Below are 15518 nucleotides of genomic sequence, written 5' to 3' on the forward strand. Positions count from 1 at the left end.
AGTCTACATGTGTCCAGAAGTCGTAGATCTTCACGTCGTTTATTACCATTGGTATTTATCTATTCCCGTTGTCTTAATGAGCTCAATTCATACGAGGAAACCTCCGATTCCCTTTTTATGGAGCGAAATCTGTCTACTTCTAGCTAGACTTGTCGCCCTCAATCTCGTTATCTTGTTGGAACCAGCAAACATCACACGCGCACTTGAACCACCGCTGCGATCCATAGTTCACCGTTATCTGGACGCCTGCTTTCACGTCTTTTATCATTTTCACTAACACCTTTATGTGTGATCTGTTCTGCATTTCGACGAAGGCAGCATTGGGCTCACACGCGTGACTGATATACCTGGTTATCGAACCATATTGTAGTGCCTCCACGTATTTGCCGGTAGACGACAGGTTGCTGTATAGCATGGTGTAGCCACTGTTTTGTTTCAGCGCTTGATTTGGTTGCCCTTTTCTTAGGCCTTTGTATTCACACAGCATGCCAACGTACTCACTAACTACATCCCCGACGTCTAGCTCGGTGGTCGTGAACACACCAAAGCCTACACGGCCAGTGTCGTACACTTTCAGGGTGGATCGAGTTTTAGGTGAGCTGCTACAAATTGCGTTCAACTTGCATGAATCAGGTGTACAGCACACTGCCGAGAATACATTTGTGCAACTGTCCATGAAGCAATCCCCCCTACAGCCACAGAGGCCGCAATCTCCTATATCCTTGAATGTTATCCCTGTTGGGTTCAGACATTCGTTGATATTTCCAACTCCCTCGGGCCATTGGACTTCTGACGGGGTAGCCTCGACGTAAATTGGTCGTCGAGCATGCAAATTGCGCAGCCTATATTTAACCCCAGGAAGCCGCAACACGGTCTTCGCTTTCTGAGCCTTAAAAGAGTGGGTATGGTAGATCTGGGATCCACTGCGTGTGATTGCGCACCTCTTTTGGTGTCTTCGTTTGCGTGAGCGAGGCACAGACCACGTACCGCTTCTTTTCTTTGCTTGATGGCGGATCTTCTCACGCATCCAACGTGTAGGAACAGAACTGATGTAGGTATCGGCTGCAAGAAGTTCGCATCGGTCGGATCCCCGTCAACACTATCTTTAACGCTTTCCGCGTTCACGATTATTCTCCCACCCGTCTTCTCCAACTCCAGGACCTTCTTTAGAAGTGGTGTGCGAAGCAGGGGAAACCGCTGCATCATCACCGCCGACGATTTCATCGTTTTGGCTACACGTCAGGTCAATCAAGTCTCCATCTTGAAATTCCTCGCATACAGTGTGCTCTTCACTACCTTTTGCAGCTGCTCCACATTTCGTTTGCGTATTGACGACAGCTTACAGAGAGCTGGGGGCTGTTTCATGATTAGATAATCGGTCACTGCGTGCTAAATTGACTTCGCCGCCTTTGGGGTGTCGATAAGATGTTTCCGCAGACTCAGCTCGCAGGGCCTCACGCACTGCATCGACTGCAGCACTTAAAGCTTTTCTGAGTGCGCTGGCTTGGGTAGGGCGCCGGGCCTTTCCTGGCTTTAGCTTGTACGCTCTCAATTTCCGCCACTTGACCACCTCGATGCTTAGATCGTTGCCTGCACTGTCCCGTCGACGACGCATAAAGTTTGAAAGGGGCAACGCCTCCCCGGTATCGAGACTCACGGGTAGAAAGTTGTCTGGGTTGTTGTCGACAGCCAAGACGATAGACTCGTGAAGACCCCACGAATCGCCGCACACATAACGACAACTGCAGTACTCGATCAGCTCTCCTGCGCATAACTCTTCTGAAGGGATTTTCTCCAGACTCAAGCCGGGCATCGCGCACCAGCGACTTCTGGACTACAGAGACGGGGTCCTCGGTGCTGACACCGTTGGAGGATACGAGGAGTAGATATGCAGGACGATTGCAAAAAGTAGTACGATCCTAACGTTACTTTAATTATAAGTTACATTACAGATACTTCAACTTCATTTACTTCACTCTTACTTTTTACGATCACTTATGAGGTACTTTGTGCCGTCCAAGGTACAGTATGCGCCGTGATGAGTCCTGTGGTACAAGCGCTGAGCTACTAAAAAGGCCACTCAGCCCAATTGGTTTTTGTCTTTTTGTGTTCTAATCTTCCCGGCATTGCTGTGTTGGTCAGGCCTGGTCGTGTGTTTATAATGTTTTCTTTTTGCACACTCACCATTATCCCTCACAAAGCGCACGTAAGAGCGAGTTGCTGCTGTTGCAGCACTAAGTCCTCGACGAGTACTTAGTACTGCCCAGGGGGGTTGGCAGACAGCTCTCTCCGGATGCACCTGCGACTGCAGCCGCAAATTCACTCAAACAGAGAAAAGCTCTTGCCCCTCGATCGCAATTCGATTCGAATAAGCTTAGTAGCAGCTCCGACCTTCGCAAACAGAAGACCATTCAAGCTTCGCTGCTCCCGGTGAGGGGCATGAGGATAGCTAAAGGTAGTGAAACCACCTATGCAATGCTTCACAAGTCCACTTTTCCTTCGAACGCAAGGCTTCATCAAAAGAAGACTCGGAAGCTGCCATCGGACGACCTACCATAGGATGCGGCTGCACTAAGGCTTCGCATCTGGGACTCACATCCAGGATCGGTCACAAGTTCCGTTTGGACAAGATTAAGCGTGTGGCGACTCCACCCGTGGAGATTCCGCCACCGCTGGCAGATCCAACGTTGCTCACTTACACGGTCTCGGAAAATACCATCCCCATGACCCGGCTCATGTGGCAACAGCAGCGAGATCTCTTCAAAGCAAAGCGTCTACCGAGTCGCATCCGAGAAGTAATCATCTACTAGCAACGGACTAGCCGTCGGCCATTGCCGGCGGATCCAGACAAAGTACATGCAACAATATACGGTACGGGTAGCTCAGTGAATAAGTAAACCTAAGTGGTTCATGCAACGTCAAGAGGCGAAGCGCTTATGTTCATAACGTCGTTTTTTGCAGAATTAACGTCGTCCGGCTTTTGTGAAATTCACAGACGAAAACGAAAACAAATTTCATCTAAGATAAATAAACCGGTAAAGTATCGGTATAAATTGCAGTTTAGTTTCGAGATCTGCGAACCGCTCATTTTCGACAACAAGGAGAAAGCGCGAACACGACAACGGCGGAGCACCATGCGCAACAACGACGGAGAAAACCGGCCTGCGGATACGGGAGGGAACGCTAAAGAAGAAGGCGGTCAGCTTGCTGGGGCCCCGCCTAGTCCAGCCCGAACAGATAAATGCTGTGCGATGGTTCGATAAACCTTTCTATGCTAACACAGGATGAATTTTAGCTCACGATATTGAGCGCCACTCAAGCGACAGCTCCAATGTCGCTAGCACTCGTGCGGATCCGGTTATCGAAAGCAAAGCCGCAGTAGACGTGGCTGACAACGGTTCGTGTATTGCGTGTATATCCAAATTCCTTTCTTCAATTAACCATTTTCATTGTTACGCTATAGATACGTCTCCGAAAGGCGAAGTGGGTGCTAGCGAAGGCCGGAGAGGGCGTGCTCTTGCTAGTGGTAGTGACACCATTGTCGCCAGAAGTGCACCAGGCGCATGCCTGGACCAACTTGAGTCTGATGCGTGTCATGTCGATGAAGAGGTCGCCCGTAAGGACCCCAGTTCGTATCGTACTTGATGCTAACGTTGCTTAAAGCTAACGTTGCTTAAAGCTAACGTTGCTTTGATTTTATTGCTGTTTTATTAACACCACCCTGCATTTGTGCGAATATCAAACCAAAAACAGCGCCAAAATCGAACGGCTACGCGGGTTGCAAGACAGGAGTGTGTGCGAGGGCGGAAAAGATTCAACGCTGGGAGATGCCTCGAAAGGCAAAGTTGGCGTTGGTGACGAGGGTGCGCGTCAAGCTGCGTTTGGCAGTATTCTGCATGCGCATCTTCCTAAGACTTCCAGCTTGCGTAGCCTCTCCGTGGAGCTGGCCCGACGAAGTTTTCCACATTGAGACCGGCATTAAAAATAACAAGAGAGAGGAGAGTAGCGTCGTGGAAACACCCCGCACCTCTAGCTTGTTGACCAAAGCAACCGCGTGTGCGCAGCAGCAGCACGAAGATGGAGCGCGAGAAGATGATTGCCGATCACACCGAGCATTCTGCTGACGAGACGGAATCGTAGGGTAAGCCAGTAGCTGAATCAAAGCAGAGGGTAGCGCATCTAGCCTCTGAGGTCAATGCGGGTTTTGATACATTGTACCTGCGCACTAAATTCTACCACAAAAACTCGATAAAGAGAATTTACTTTGAGGAAGTGGTAGGGTGTGTTCCGGATCGTGCGCGGCTGAGCGATGCCGTGTTGATCTACTCTCTGGATGTCATGACATGCAACCAAATAGGCGTTCATGCAGTGTCGTCGATTGTGGTCGGCAGCGAGAAGTTTCCGTCTCCACCGCGATCAAAGCTCTTCTCGATGAAAATCATCGTTCTACCCGTCAACATCGAGGGATGCCACTGACCGCTCATTGTGGTTTCGGTGTACACACAAGGTGCGATGGTAGTGTGCATGTATGATCTGATATGTACCGCATCTTACAGACCAGAAATGGAGAAAATATGGACGAGTAAGATGCTGCCATATCTACGAGAATGGCATTCTCAGTTAGAATGCGAAGGGACACGCCACGAAGAACACCCGTTTCCGACACACGTGAGCACTGAAAGGTTAATGTCGCCCGCCCAACCGGCTGGATACAGCTGCGGTATCATGGTCGCGTCAATGACATACTGTTTCATCTATGGCGGACGTGGGCTCACGGCCGATGCTGTAGCGAGATACCTTATTAAAGTGATGCGGCTGAGATTGATGTGAACTATCTTATCCAGATCACGCAGTGAGCCTGTAGAGGCGGCCGGGAAAACAGATATGCAAGCAGCTGGCCAGTGCTTTCGCAAAGGTTAGCAAGAAAAAAATCTGAAACAAATTGAAATATATTGGCTGTTACGAAGTTCAATGTCACTTCAACTTTAGCTCGTATTTTCTGAACGTTGTCATCGTAATCTTGGTCCGAATCGTTTGTTAAATCAATAACGCCCTCTTGAGACAAGTCAATAACTTTGACTGAAGCTTGAGCAGGACGGGCTTGAACTTGGACAGCACGAGATTGTGTCTGTGGGCGCTGACCACGCTGCGGCTGCATCCGACCAGATCGGCGTCGTCTTGCTCTCCTTATGCGTCTTGGAGCGTCCTGAGGCGGCGTCTTGCCTTTTTCGCTGTTGACCATGGCGTCGAGATCACTCTGTCATAAAATCCAACTAAAAGAGTCCGTGTTGGTGCTTCGTGCTCGCATGGTGATCTCTACAGAGAAGTGCACTATACTATCGACCAAGAAAAGCAACGTTAATCTGTAGACGACGTTACATAGGAACGACGTTAAATTCAGCAACGTTATAAAAACAACGTTATATGGGAGCAACGGTAACTTGACTATAGCAGGCTCACGTGTCTTGTATCGCCTTGCGGTATTTGGCCAGGAGCACTAACAGCGAGGGGACGTATTTGTCGCCCAAAGACGCCTCGTAAAACGCCAGGGAGGACAGCTCGCTCGCACATTCAATTTCTTGGTCCAGAAGATCTTTAAGCTCGCCCTGAACTGCCGACAGCTTGCGCATGTACTCCTCCATTTCCACTAATTTCTCCTGAATAGTTGCTATAACTTGGACTCGAGAACAAGCAAGCAGTTGCGCAAGTCGCGGAGTCGACAGTGGTCTAGTTGCTCCTTCGTCACCTGGAGTCAGCGCCTGCGCGGTCCTTCATCGTCGCTAAAAGTAGGTTTTGAGATTTGTAGTCGGAGAAAATTAGGGGGCAGTTTTAAATGCTTGCAATATTCGGGTAACAATTGTCTCTATTTTGGTGAAAATCTGTCGTCTAATTTGCTTCTTTTGTTACTTTTTGAACACCGATAAACCAGTAAAAACCAGTTTAACGTCGCTAGCGTTGCGCTAAAACCACGTCGTGAAGTTTTAATAGGGTTATATAACGTTGCATTAACGCCACCCAAGTAAAACAAAGTCGTCAAAATACACAATACATACACCTCGGCTTGCGGGGTGCCCGCAAAATCTGTCGCCCTGATTTCGGTCAGACTTTGGCTAAATGACCATAGAACGACCAATCAAGGCCAATCTGGGCATTCGCCCACCGACAGATTTTGACAAATTCTCGGGGGGGGGGTACCCGACAGATTTCTTGGCTGACTTAAAATAAAGCATCTTAGTTTCACTAAGGTTATTATTCCAACTGATTTCATATAGCCGCGATCTGTACATTTCCTGCTTCCTCACCGAGTAACCTGTCTGTCCGTCCGTCCGTCCGTCTGTCAATCAGTCCGTCGCTTTCCTCTCTTGCTGCTTTTCCTGCATTTTCGCATGGCTACACCCGACCTGTCTAATACATCTACGTCCCTTCTTACTGACCGCGCCTATCTTTCTGTTTCGACTTAGCTATGCCTAAATTACAATTATGACCAAAAAGCGGACACAATTAACTCGCGCCCTGATTGGGCAATACCTGCCGACCTGCGACACTGACTGGATCTGTCGCACGATCAGACCGCCTCTCGCCCTCGCGATTGGACGTAAGGTAAACATTTCTGCCGAGAATGAAACACATCGATTGGCTGCAAACAGCCAGGCGAGCTGCGCAGATGATTGATTATTGACGTTTAGCTACGCAAAACCTGCCGTATGTACTGCAAATCGGGCACAGTAACCCTATTTTTTTAAGAGCTCTGCACACTTCTTAAATAGAGATATCTATTATTATTAATGTAGACTTCACAGACCAGTATTTTGTAAGAGCTCTAGGATGTTATTTTTCGCACACTTTTCAAAGTAAAAACGATATTAAAAGTATTAATATTATTAATATAAGCTTCACAGGCCGCATTTGTAAGAGCTCGGCGATGCTATTTTCCACACACACTCATTAAAGTAGAGACGATAGTATTTTTTAATTTTAAAGTAGGCTTCACGACCAGCGCTTTTTGTGGGGACTTTGCGAATATATATCTTTTTTACTTCACCTGGCACTCACCACTGCCACCGTGCAATGAAGGCGCGCGGCTGCACGGTCAATAAGCTATCTGCTCCCGTGCACCCCACCCGACGAATGCATGCGCGCACGGTACATAGTCTTTTAGTCACTTTTATTGCATGTAAAGTATGTATTTGTTTGAAAATATGATAAAAGTATTCTTATAGCAAAACCAAAATATTATATGTCAAATTTTTATATTTTGCTTAAAATTAAATACCAGCCCTACAGTGCCGTGCTATTGGCTAATATTTGGACGAAAGTAATTGATTAAAACAATATAATTTGCTAACATACGCACAGTTTGCAAAATGATGGGCCCTACGTGCAAGCAAGGCGAAGATTGACCCGCTTCCGTTGAGCCCGCAGCGGTCTACGACGGATTCCCGGGCGCGCTGCGTCTGCTGCGGGAAGCTGCAGTACGGCTACGCATTCCGTACAATCAGCGGGCGGGACATCGTGCGGCGCTGTATTTGCCTGCGAGAACGGCCCAAAAGCGGTCAAGCTCTGGGAGGAAAAGCCCCCACCACCTGATTCGGCCGAAGTGCGCCGCAAGGAAAGCCTGGCGCACGTCAAGAAAGCAATGGGTCCTGACTGGTACCTTTAGAAGTAGAAGAGCAACAGCCGTCCCCGCAAGCCGACCGCCCGAAACGCCAAGTATATCGAGCAAAAGAAGCAGCAGAAGAGCAAGTAGTTGGTAAATATACTCTTTTAGGCCCCCGTTTTCCCACCTATTTGTATATTTTATAGACCGGACTACAGTTCGAGGTTTGGGGCCGCACATACGGTAATCTGCCTATGGCGCAGTCAGTAGTGTTGACACATCTAAATAGCGTAGCGCGTTTCAAATAATATTTAGCGCACGGTATCTACTGTGTACCTCTGCAAGCTGGCCGCCCCTATCTGCATACGCGTCACCGTAGACGGCAAGTACACTCACTCATTTGGACACAAGCTAAATCATGCTATATGCACCACCAACGCTCATAGCGTATATCACACTAATGCGCACTCGAAATTAAATATACAGTATTGAGTTATCACAACGCGCGAAAAATAAGCTGCTGTTTACATGGACGTGAGGAAGTGTGCGGTAGTGTTGACCAGGTGTGCTTGGCAGGTTGATGTGTCTCTACGCCGTACTATACTTTAGTGCCCTGTCCATAATGGTCGAGATAAGAGATTGTTGATGATTGAGTCGCGGATGGCTATAAGGCGCACCCGTCGCGCGTGTATATATCATAGGCCCCCTGCTTACAGACGTACATGTTGGAGCCAGTAAATGCCACTCGGAAAGGATCTATGCTACGTTATCAGTCAGTAAGTAAGTCAATGGCGTTCATCCTATCATGCCAGAATTAGAAGACGCAATTTATTATTAATGTCAATCCGATTAGTTAAAGCGAGTCAGCGAACATTGAGTACACGCCCTTCCGTACTTTCTGATATTCGGAAGCGCTCAGCGAGCCATTTGGAGGGGTGGAAGTGATCGTTTGGGTGACCATCGGCTGATTTTAGCGGTTATAAACCATACTATGTCTGCGAAAAAGTTGCTCTCTACATAGATGTGCCGTAGTGCAGACCATACAGGTAGACGTGGCAGATCGATGTGTTTGTACAGAGTACTGTATTTTAGTGCCCTGTCCATAATGGTCGCGATAATGATTATAAGGAGTTCTCGCCGCGCGCGTATATATCGCCAACCGACACGCGGTCAGCTGGCCTGTATCGCCGCGGTATGACCTGTGTCCACTTAGTGACGCGCTGAGTCATATAGACTATTCCATTAGACGCGTAAGCACAGTAAGCCAGCACCATGACGCAAAAGTACCGAGAAAGCGACAGTGACCCAATGTGCTTTGGCTACCGCGAGAGCGTGGCGCCGACGAGCTTACGAAATCAGCTATGCACGGACATATCGAACAACACGCCAAGCTGATAAGTAGTAGCGAACGTACAGCATCTAACGTACATGAGCTACTATTCGATTCAAATCTAAAGACCACTACGATATGATAATCTGCCTATATTGATATGGATTCGCATGTTCGTCATACATATCAGAGCTTGCTACTCGGAAAGGATCGACGCCACTCTGTCAGTCAGTAGCTATGCAAATAAGTCAGTAAGTGTAAGTAAGATTAATGCATACGGAAGATAGTGGAATACCCTTCACTAATATCATAAGCAGCTCAGCGGAAGAATTTCGAGGCATAATATTGATGTTTGTGGCGACCATCGGAAGAACCTACTTGCTCTAAAAGGTACTTCGCGCGATAGGCTGACCAAACCTTGCTCTAATAGACCGTCGCAATCAAAAATATGGTGTCGACTGCCTCACAGTGATGACGTGACAGATGATATTAAGTTTAAGTAGGCGTATTTACTCCAGCTAAACTGGGATCCCTCACCGCTCTATGCCAATTTGGATCATCATTGAAACTGACACGTCTTCTGAACAGCATATATAAGCGCTTTAGCCACGCGCGCCTCCGATTCGTGTCATTTGGGTAGCTATTCGCTCAAATGGTATTAACACAAAACCCTTCCGGGTAAGATGGTGCTCATCTTGCAGATCACGATAAACCCTGGTCATGTCTACCATAACACGTGAGCACTATAGATACTGTGTGCGGTGTCGTTTTGGAAAGTAACATAAGTAGATCACAGCATACATTTATTATATGTGGCTTCGCTCTAAGTAGAAATTCTAAGCACACCGCAGCGCAGCGGAGGTGTCCAGTCCACGCTACACCAACCAACCATGCCCTAGGAGGGGCGCCCAGAGCGCTAGGCTTAAACAGCTATTGCAGCAACCTGTCTGTCCGTCACACTAAATTGTCGTGCCTGTCACGCTTTTCCGAACAAATTATTGGATAAAAAAATAAAAATATTTCTACTGGCTGCCGAGCGCAGCGAAGGTGCCCCGATTGGCCTAAAGCTGCCGAGCAGCGAGGCAGCCTCAATCGGCACCTTCTGCAACCCTGCGGGCCTTTGGGCCCGCCTGAGCCCCAATCTGCCAACCTACCGTGCGAGTAGTGAAGCGAGCCCGTGGCGAGCGGAACGGAGGCCAAACATAAGGAACGATATTCATTCTTACCCGCCGCGTAGCGGCGGCACTCTGCTAGTCCCGAAACAACGGGATAAACGAAATCTGTCCGTGACGGCTTAGCCGAAATCTGTACGCGGCAGATCCTGCGGGAATTGGTCAAGCTCTCGTAGGCATATTACACCTCAGCTTTGCTAATCGGTGGCCTAAAATAGATCGATCACCCTAAATGAGCCCACTCTAGTAGGCATTAATGAATGCGATCTAGACCAGAAAATCGTACGCGGACACATGAAAACTTAATAATGCAGTGTTTCTCCGCATAAGTGCCGCTCCTCCTCCAGGAACCCCTTCGTAGGTTTAGAGAGCACTAGAGTGGTTAATTGTTCTTTCTCCTGATATTTTGAATATCTTACCAGTCTATGAGGGTATGCAACATTTGCTACGTAGTTGACGAGCACTTTGCGTCATTGGAGTGGTCAGACCATTCTTCTTCAGAGGTTAGTAGTTGAACGGGATAATACTATCTTACCTGAGGCTGACAAAGGAATAATCCTGACCAACATTTTTATCATATGGATTGCAAAAACAAAATCTAAATGGAAAGCTGCTCTAGGCTTGTCCCCACACGGTGCAGAACATCTTAAAACGTTCCGCCGAAAATTTAGAAAGCTCATTCTTAGCGCACTATTAAAGGTTCATGGCTACTTGTAGTTCAGCGAAGATCACAGGTCTGGTATACAACGCTTCCACAGCATCGAGTCGAAGCGTATTGCAATTTATAAAATTGTCTACCTCTCAAACTCATTAAATAAATGAAAGGAATTCATGCAGCCAGAAAAGGATAAAGAAATATCCTGTTTTGGAGTAGTGACTAGTATTTTAAGGACACTCTAAATGACTGTAATGAAACCTGACTTTGAAGAAAAGTAGTGACTAGTAGAATTCAGTGATGTCTGTGGGGAAGCTTCGCCAATGGAGAACTTCTTGTAATAAACACTGCCATATCGGACGTGCAAAACGTGTAGCTGTGCTGATAGGTATATTGTAATACGATTGTGGCAGCTCAATTACACAGGTAACAAAGTCCAACATGACAACTCGATATTTCTCAAAAACGCAAAATGCATTTGGGTACACCACATTACCCCTACTTCTAAATTTGGGTACCTCGACTCGAGCTCCATAGCTTCTCCCAGCTCATCGAGCCAAACCAGAGCCTGGACATTGACGAATCGGAATTTATCATCAAGAGTCGAGCAGCTCGACTCTCGATGATAAATTCCGTTTGTCAATGCTCAACAAACTGGCTACGGTGAGACCAACCGCCGGTTGAGTCAACCTGCTTCTGCCATCTGGTGCTCGGAAATATGTTAGGGCAAATCATCGAGACTTACCTGCACAATCTTGTTTTATTTAAAGCGATAAACCTCCCTATTATCTTACCCCTCTAGTGGAGTGTGTTGTCTGTCCGTCCGTACGTCCGTCCGCGGCTAGGGTTAATTAATGTAACGCAAATGCGGGCGTTCTACTGGCTGCCGAGCGCAGCGAAGGCGGCCTCGATTCGCTAAAAAGCTGTCGAGCGTAGCGAAGGCGGCCCCCATTGGCTATAATCAACATTGTGTTTCTTACACATTATATGTGGTCTACACATCGTACTTAAAATGCGCCACTCAAATTTCATTTTGCTTTCATTTTCAGCTGCGGTATGCAAGGCCACGCGAAGGGTGCTGCCTGTGTACGCGTTAGTTAGCATAATTAAATAGCGCCGATGGGCACACACGTACAATATCGTCGTAGGAGCCGCTGCAAATTTTTGTAGGCCCTGGTGACTTATATTTCGGCCTCAATCGAAACTTTAGTACTTATAGGATATATAATGATATTTAGGCTTCGTAGTACTTTCAATTAATAAAACTTACAAAACTTTTGAGTAATACTGTGTTTTGAGAATTTTATATTTTTCTTGCAGACGTTTATAGCAGTACTACAAAAAATTAATTAGTTGCGCAAGAAAAAAAACGCATGTTATTACTAATACGAATCAATTTAAACCAAAGTACCGGTATTATATTTGCGTTAGATAAAGATGCACAATTTATTACTAATATTAAATATTCAAAATGTGAATATAGTGGCTTCCCACCATCCCACCCCACATAACCATGTACACCACTCCGCCGCCGATATAAAAGGATCGTATTCCTTTGTATTCGCGCGCGTAGTGTACGACCTTAAGAGATTGTGCGCACTTTTCACCACGATATGTAGCATACATCAAACAAAATAAAAACAGCGTTTGCGATTGAAGTAGCGCGGAGGCAAGTGGATAAACAAGAACACGAAACACAGAGGAACACCGGCGCACACTATGTACACGATGGGGTAGAGGGAAGAACACGAAGCACAGAAGGCCACGGACGTTGAAAAAGGACTAAATTAATGAAGGCAGCTAGCCATTCTGAAAAGCACGAACCACGGACGAGCACGCTACCATGAAAACTTGGAATGGCAAGAATATGATGGGAGCGTATGGATCACGGAAAGTAACTGAAGTAATGACACCCCAACATGCTGAAAAACACGGGCCACGGAAGCGGTAAGGTGCACGGAAAGCAATTCTTCCATAACACCACGGTAGAACATGAAGCACAGACGATGAACCTAACACAAAGCCACAGGAGAGCATAAGCGGGAAATCACCGAGCATTGGAGCACGATACCAGGGTAGAGCCAAGCCACGGAGCACAGTGTTACGGTAGCTCACAATAGCTCGGACGACAGACCAACCACGATACCGCGAGATAATACGATTGCACGGACGGTGGTCCAGCCACTAAACCGTGAGATAACACGCAGCAACGGGAGTTATAGACGGCAAATCGCGGAGCCACAAAAGGCGATTCCACGATTGCACGGGCGGCAGATCAGCCACGGAAGCAATGGGGAGCGCTTTTGGATATCACGATTGCACAACGTGGATCAGTATGCCATTGTTGAATATAATAACACGGGAAACACAGATGCACTACGCGAGCACGAAAGCATAGGATAGCAGAATTATACTGCGCTCGCATGATAGCGCGATAACGCGGTCGATGAAGTCACACCAGGAGAGCACGTTACACGGGGGACGGATCCATATAACTACGGAATAGCACCCGTCGGCGAGGGTACCGTCGATGAGACGCCATGGACCATGAATGAATATGGACCACTAAACCTGTAAAACTCACTCAAGACCTTGGGAACACGGAATAACTAGCAGCCACGAAAGGGTGTCGTACTACTGAAAAGCATGAGCCCAAAAGAGAGAGCGCATTAACGGAAAAGGGCAATATCCACGGAGGAACATAGACGCCAACCAGTAGTACGGAGCAACGGACGCGTACGAATTAACGATACCGTACACTGCCACATGAGACTACGAAATGACAGGTGTTTTAAGTGCACGACACAACATCGCACGGGGATGGCCGAAGCCTCGGGGTACAAGATCAGACTGAAAGCACACAACACACGAAGTACTTAAAATTGCGGCCACCTTATCTCCAACAAACCATGCCACTCCGCCGCGTAGCGGCGGCGAACGGCTAGTCTTAAACATCTACTGCAGCAACCTGTCTGTCCGTCACACTAAATTGTCGTGCCTGTCACGCTTTTCCGGACAAATCATTGGATTAAATAATTAAAATATTCCTACTGGGCTGACGAGCGCAGCGAAGGTGGCTTCAATTGGTTAAAACTAGAATGTGTAGTTGACATTAATAAATGCATGTGTTTCCCAGTTTACATATGGGGATTTGCACAAAGTCCGAAGGCGGCATCGTTTAAATATTAAATACTTTTTCATAATGCATGTTGTTATTGATATTTGAATACTACAGTAAACGGAGGGTAGGGTGCTTAGCGTACACGTAAGCATGCGTGTTTCCGAGGACATGGTTTAAGTATACTAAATACTCTGTACTCAGTAGGATCTGTGTGTTACACTGACTAAAATGAAATTTCATTTTTCTTACTGCAAAAATATTAGCATTAATAAGTTATCTGAGTGGGTTTCTGGTATTGCTAAATCGTACATGCTACATGTACAGCAGTAGCCGGTCGTGTAGACTGGCCGTAAGAACAAAACTGTGCTAATAAACGTTGTCACTTGATCCACAAAGATATATAGTGTTGGATTGACGTGTGAACAAAAAGAAGTTATATGTGCTGATGACAATTACTACTGTAAGCGAATTGAACTTGACCATTGTTAGATAAGCGTTTTTTTAGACGACAAAATTCTGATACTTCTTAATAGGTAGACGCGTTGCCGACAAGGGCGTAAAATAAGGTTTTATATGCAGGGGTAAGATAACAGCACAACATGAGAGGTGTCTATTATGGTTATTATAAGTGGGCCCGTAAAGAAACGTTAATCAACTTAGAGCCTAATACATCCTGGAATCATCAATTAAGTATCAAATAAAAATACCGCCGTCAACAACAACAACAGCAAGGCGTCTTGCGACGCATCGTTATATCCAAAGGCTATAATCATAACAGGCACAGATTGGAGTGTCTAATGGCTAATTCTGAATCAGCACAAAATGAACACACTTCAAGGCATAAAAAATGCTACAGCTCGAATATTTTTATTAAATATTCAAACTGTAACACTTTTAATTTTCTTTCAAAGTAGCGAGTTTGGTTTGCGAAGTGGTTAATAGTCAGTTTATTACAAGCTTAACCAGGCAGTACAAGCGGGTATTTGATGCAAGCTGGACAGATATTCTTTGCATTGATGCAATCTAGGATTCAGAAACGGCCCGTGAAATCGAGCACGACGCTAAACTAAATATATTATTTAGCGGTTTTAGACTGAAGTGCAGGTGGAAGACTAAGGTACAGTGATAGCCAACAACAATAAAGAGACTTTGCCAAGATCACTAGCGTAATCGTTTATGAGCATGGTAAGTATGATGCTAGGGGCTCAGTCTTTTGTACCGGTAGAAATATTTACACGGCTTACTGGGAACTCAGCATTTTGTAGCAAATGAAACGCAGATTTATGAAATTAAAGAAGTCGATTTTCGTACATTTGGGACTCAGAGGATTTGGACTAATTATCCCGCCGAAGCGAAGCGAAGGCGGGAAGGCAAAAATCTGGAGTAAAACCGAAATTACCGCCGCGTAGCGGCGGCGCTCGGCTAGTGATCAAACAACAGGGATACATTGCGATACACTGCTTCAAAGCGTATCATCGAAAATGGCAGGTTGGACGCCTGCTGTTTTCACAGCAAGACCAGATCGGAGATCAGCCTCTACAATGTAGACTACATGCTGCTGTCAATCGTCTGAGACGATGTGAGACGATTCGTCTCACAGCTTCGCGTGCCATCTTGTGAGCCACTTGCAGACTTTCGAGCTA

General features: G+C 46.6%; 1 protein-coding gene across 1 annotated transcript; it reads left to right on the forward strand.

The window, feature by feature from the left end:
* Positions 1-2439: 2439 nt before the first annotated feature.
* PITG_09184 (uncharacterized protein) lies at positions 2440-2810 on the forward strand (the record flags this gene model as incomplete). Its single annotated transcript, XM_002903442.1, has 2 exons — positions 2440-2455; positions 2488-2810. The coding sequence occupies 2 exons, from the start codon at positions 2440-2442 to the stop codon at positions 2808-2810; spliced, it is 339 nt and encodes a 112-aa protein (XP_002903488.1).
* Between the last annotated feature and the right edge of the window lie 12708 nt (positions 2811-15518).

The sequence above is a fragment of the Phytophthora infestans genome, genomic scaffold (assembly GCF_000142945.1).
Source record: "Phytophthora infestans T30-4 supercont1.14 genomic scaffold, whole genome shotgun sequence".
Taxonomy (NCBI): domain Eukaryota; phylum Oomycota; class Peronosporomycetes; order Peronosporales; family Peronosporaceae; genus Phytophthora; species Phytophthora infestans.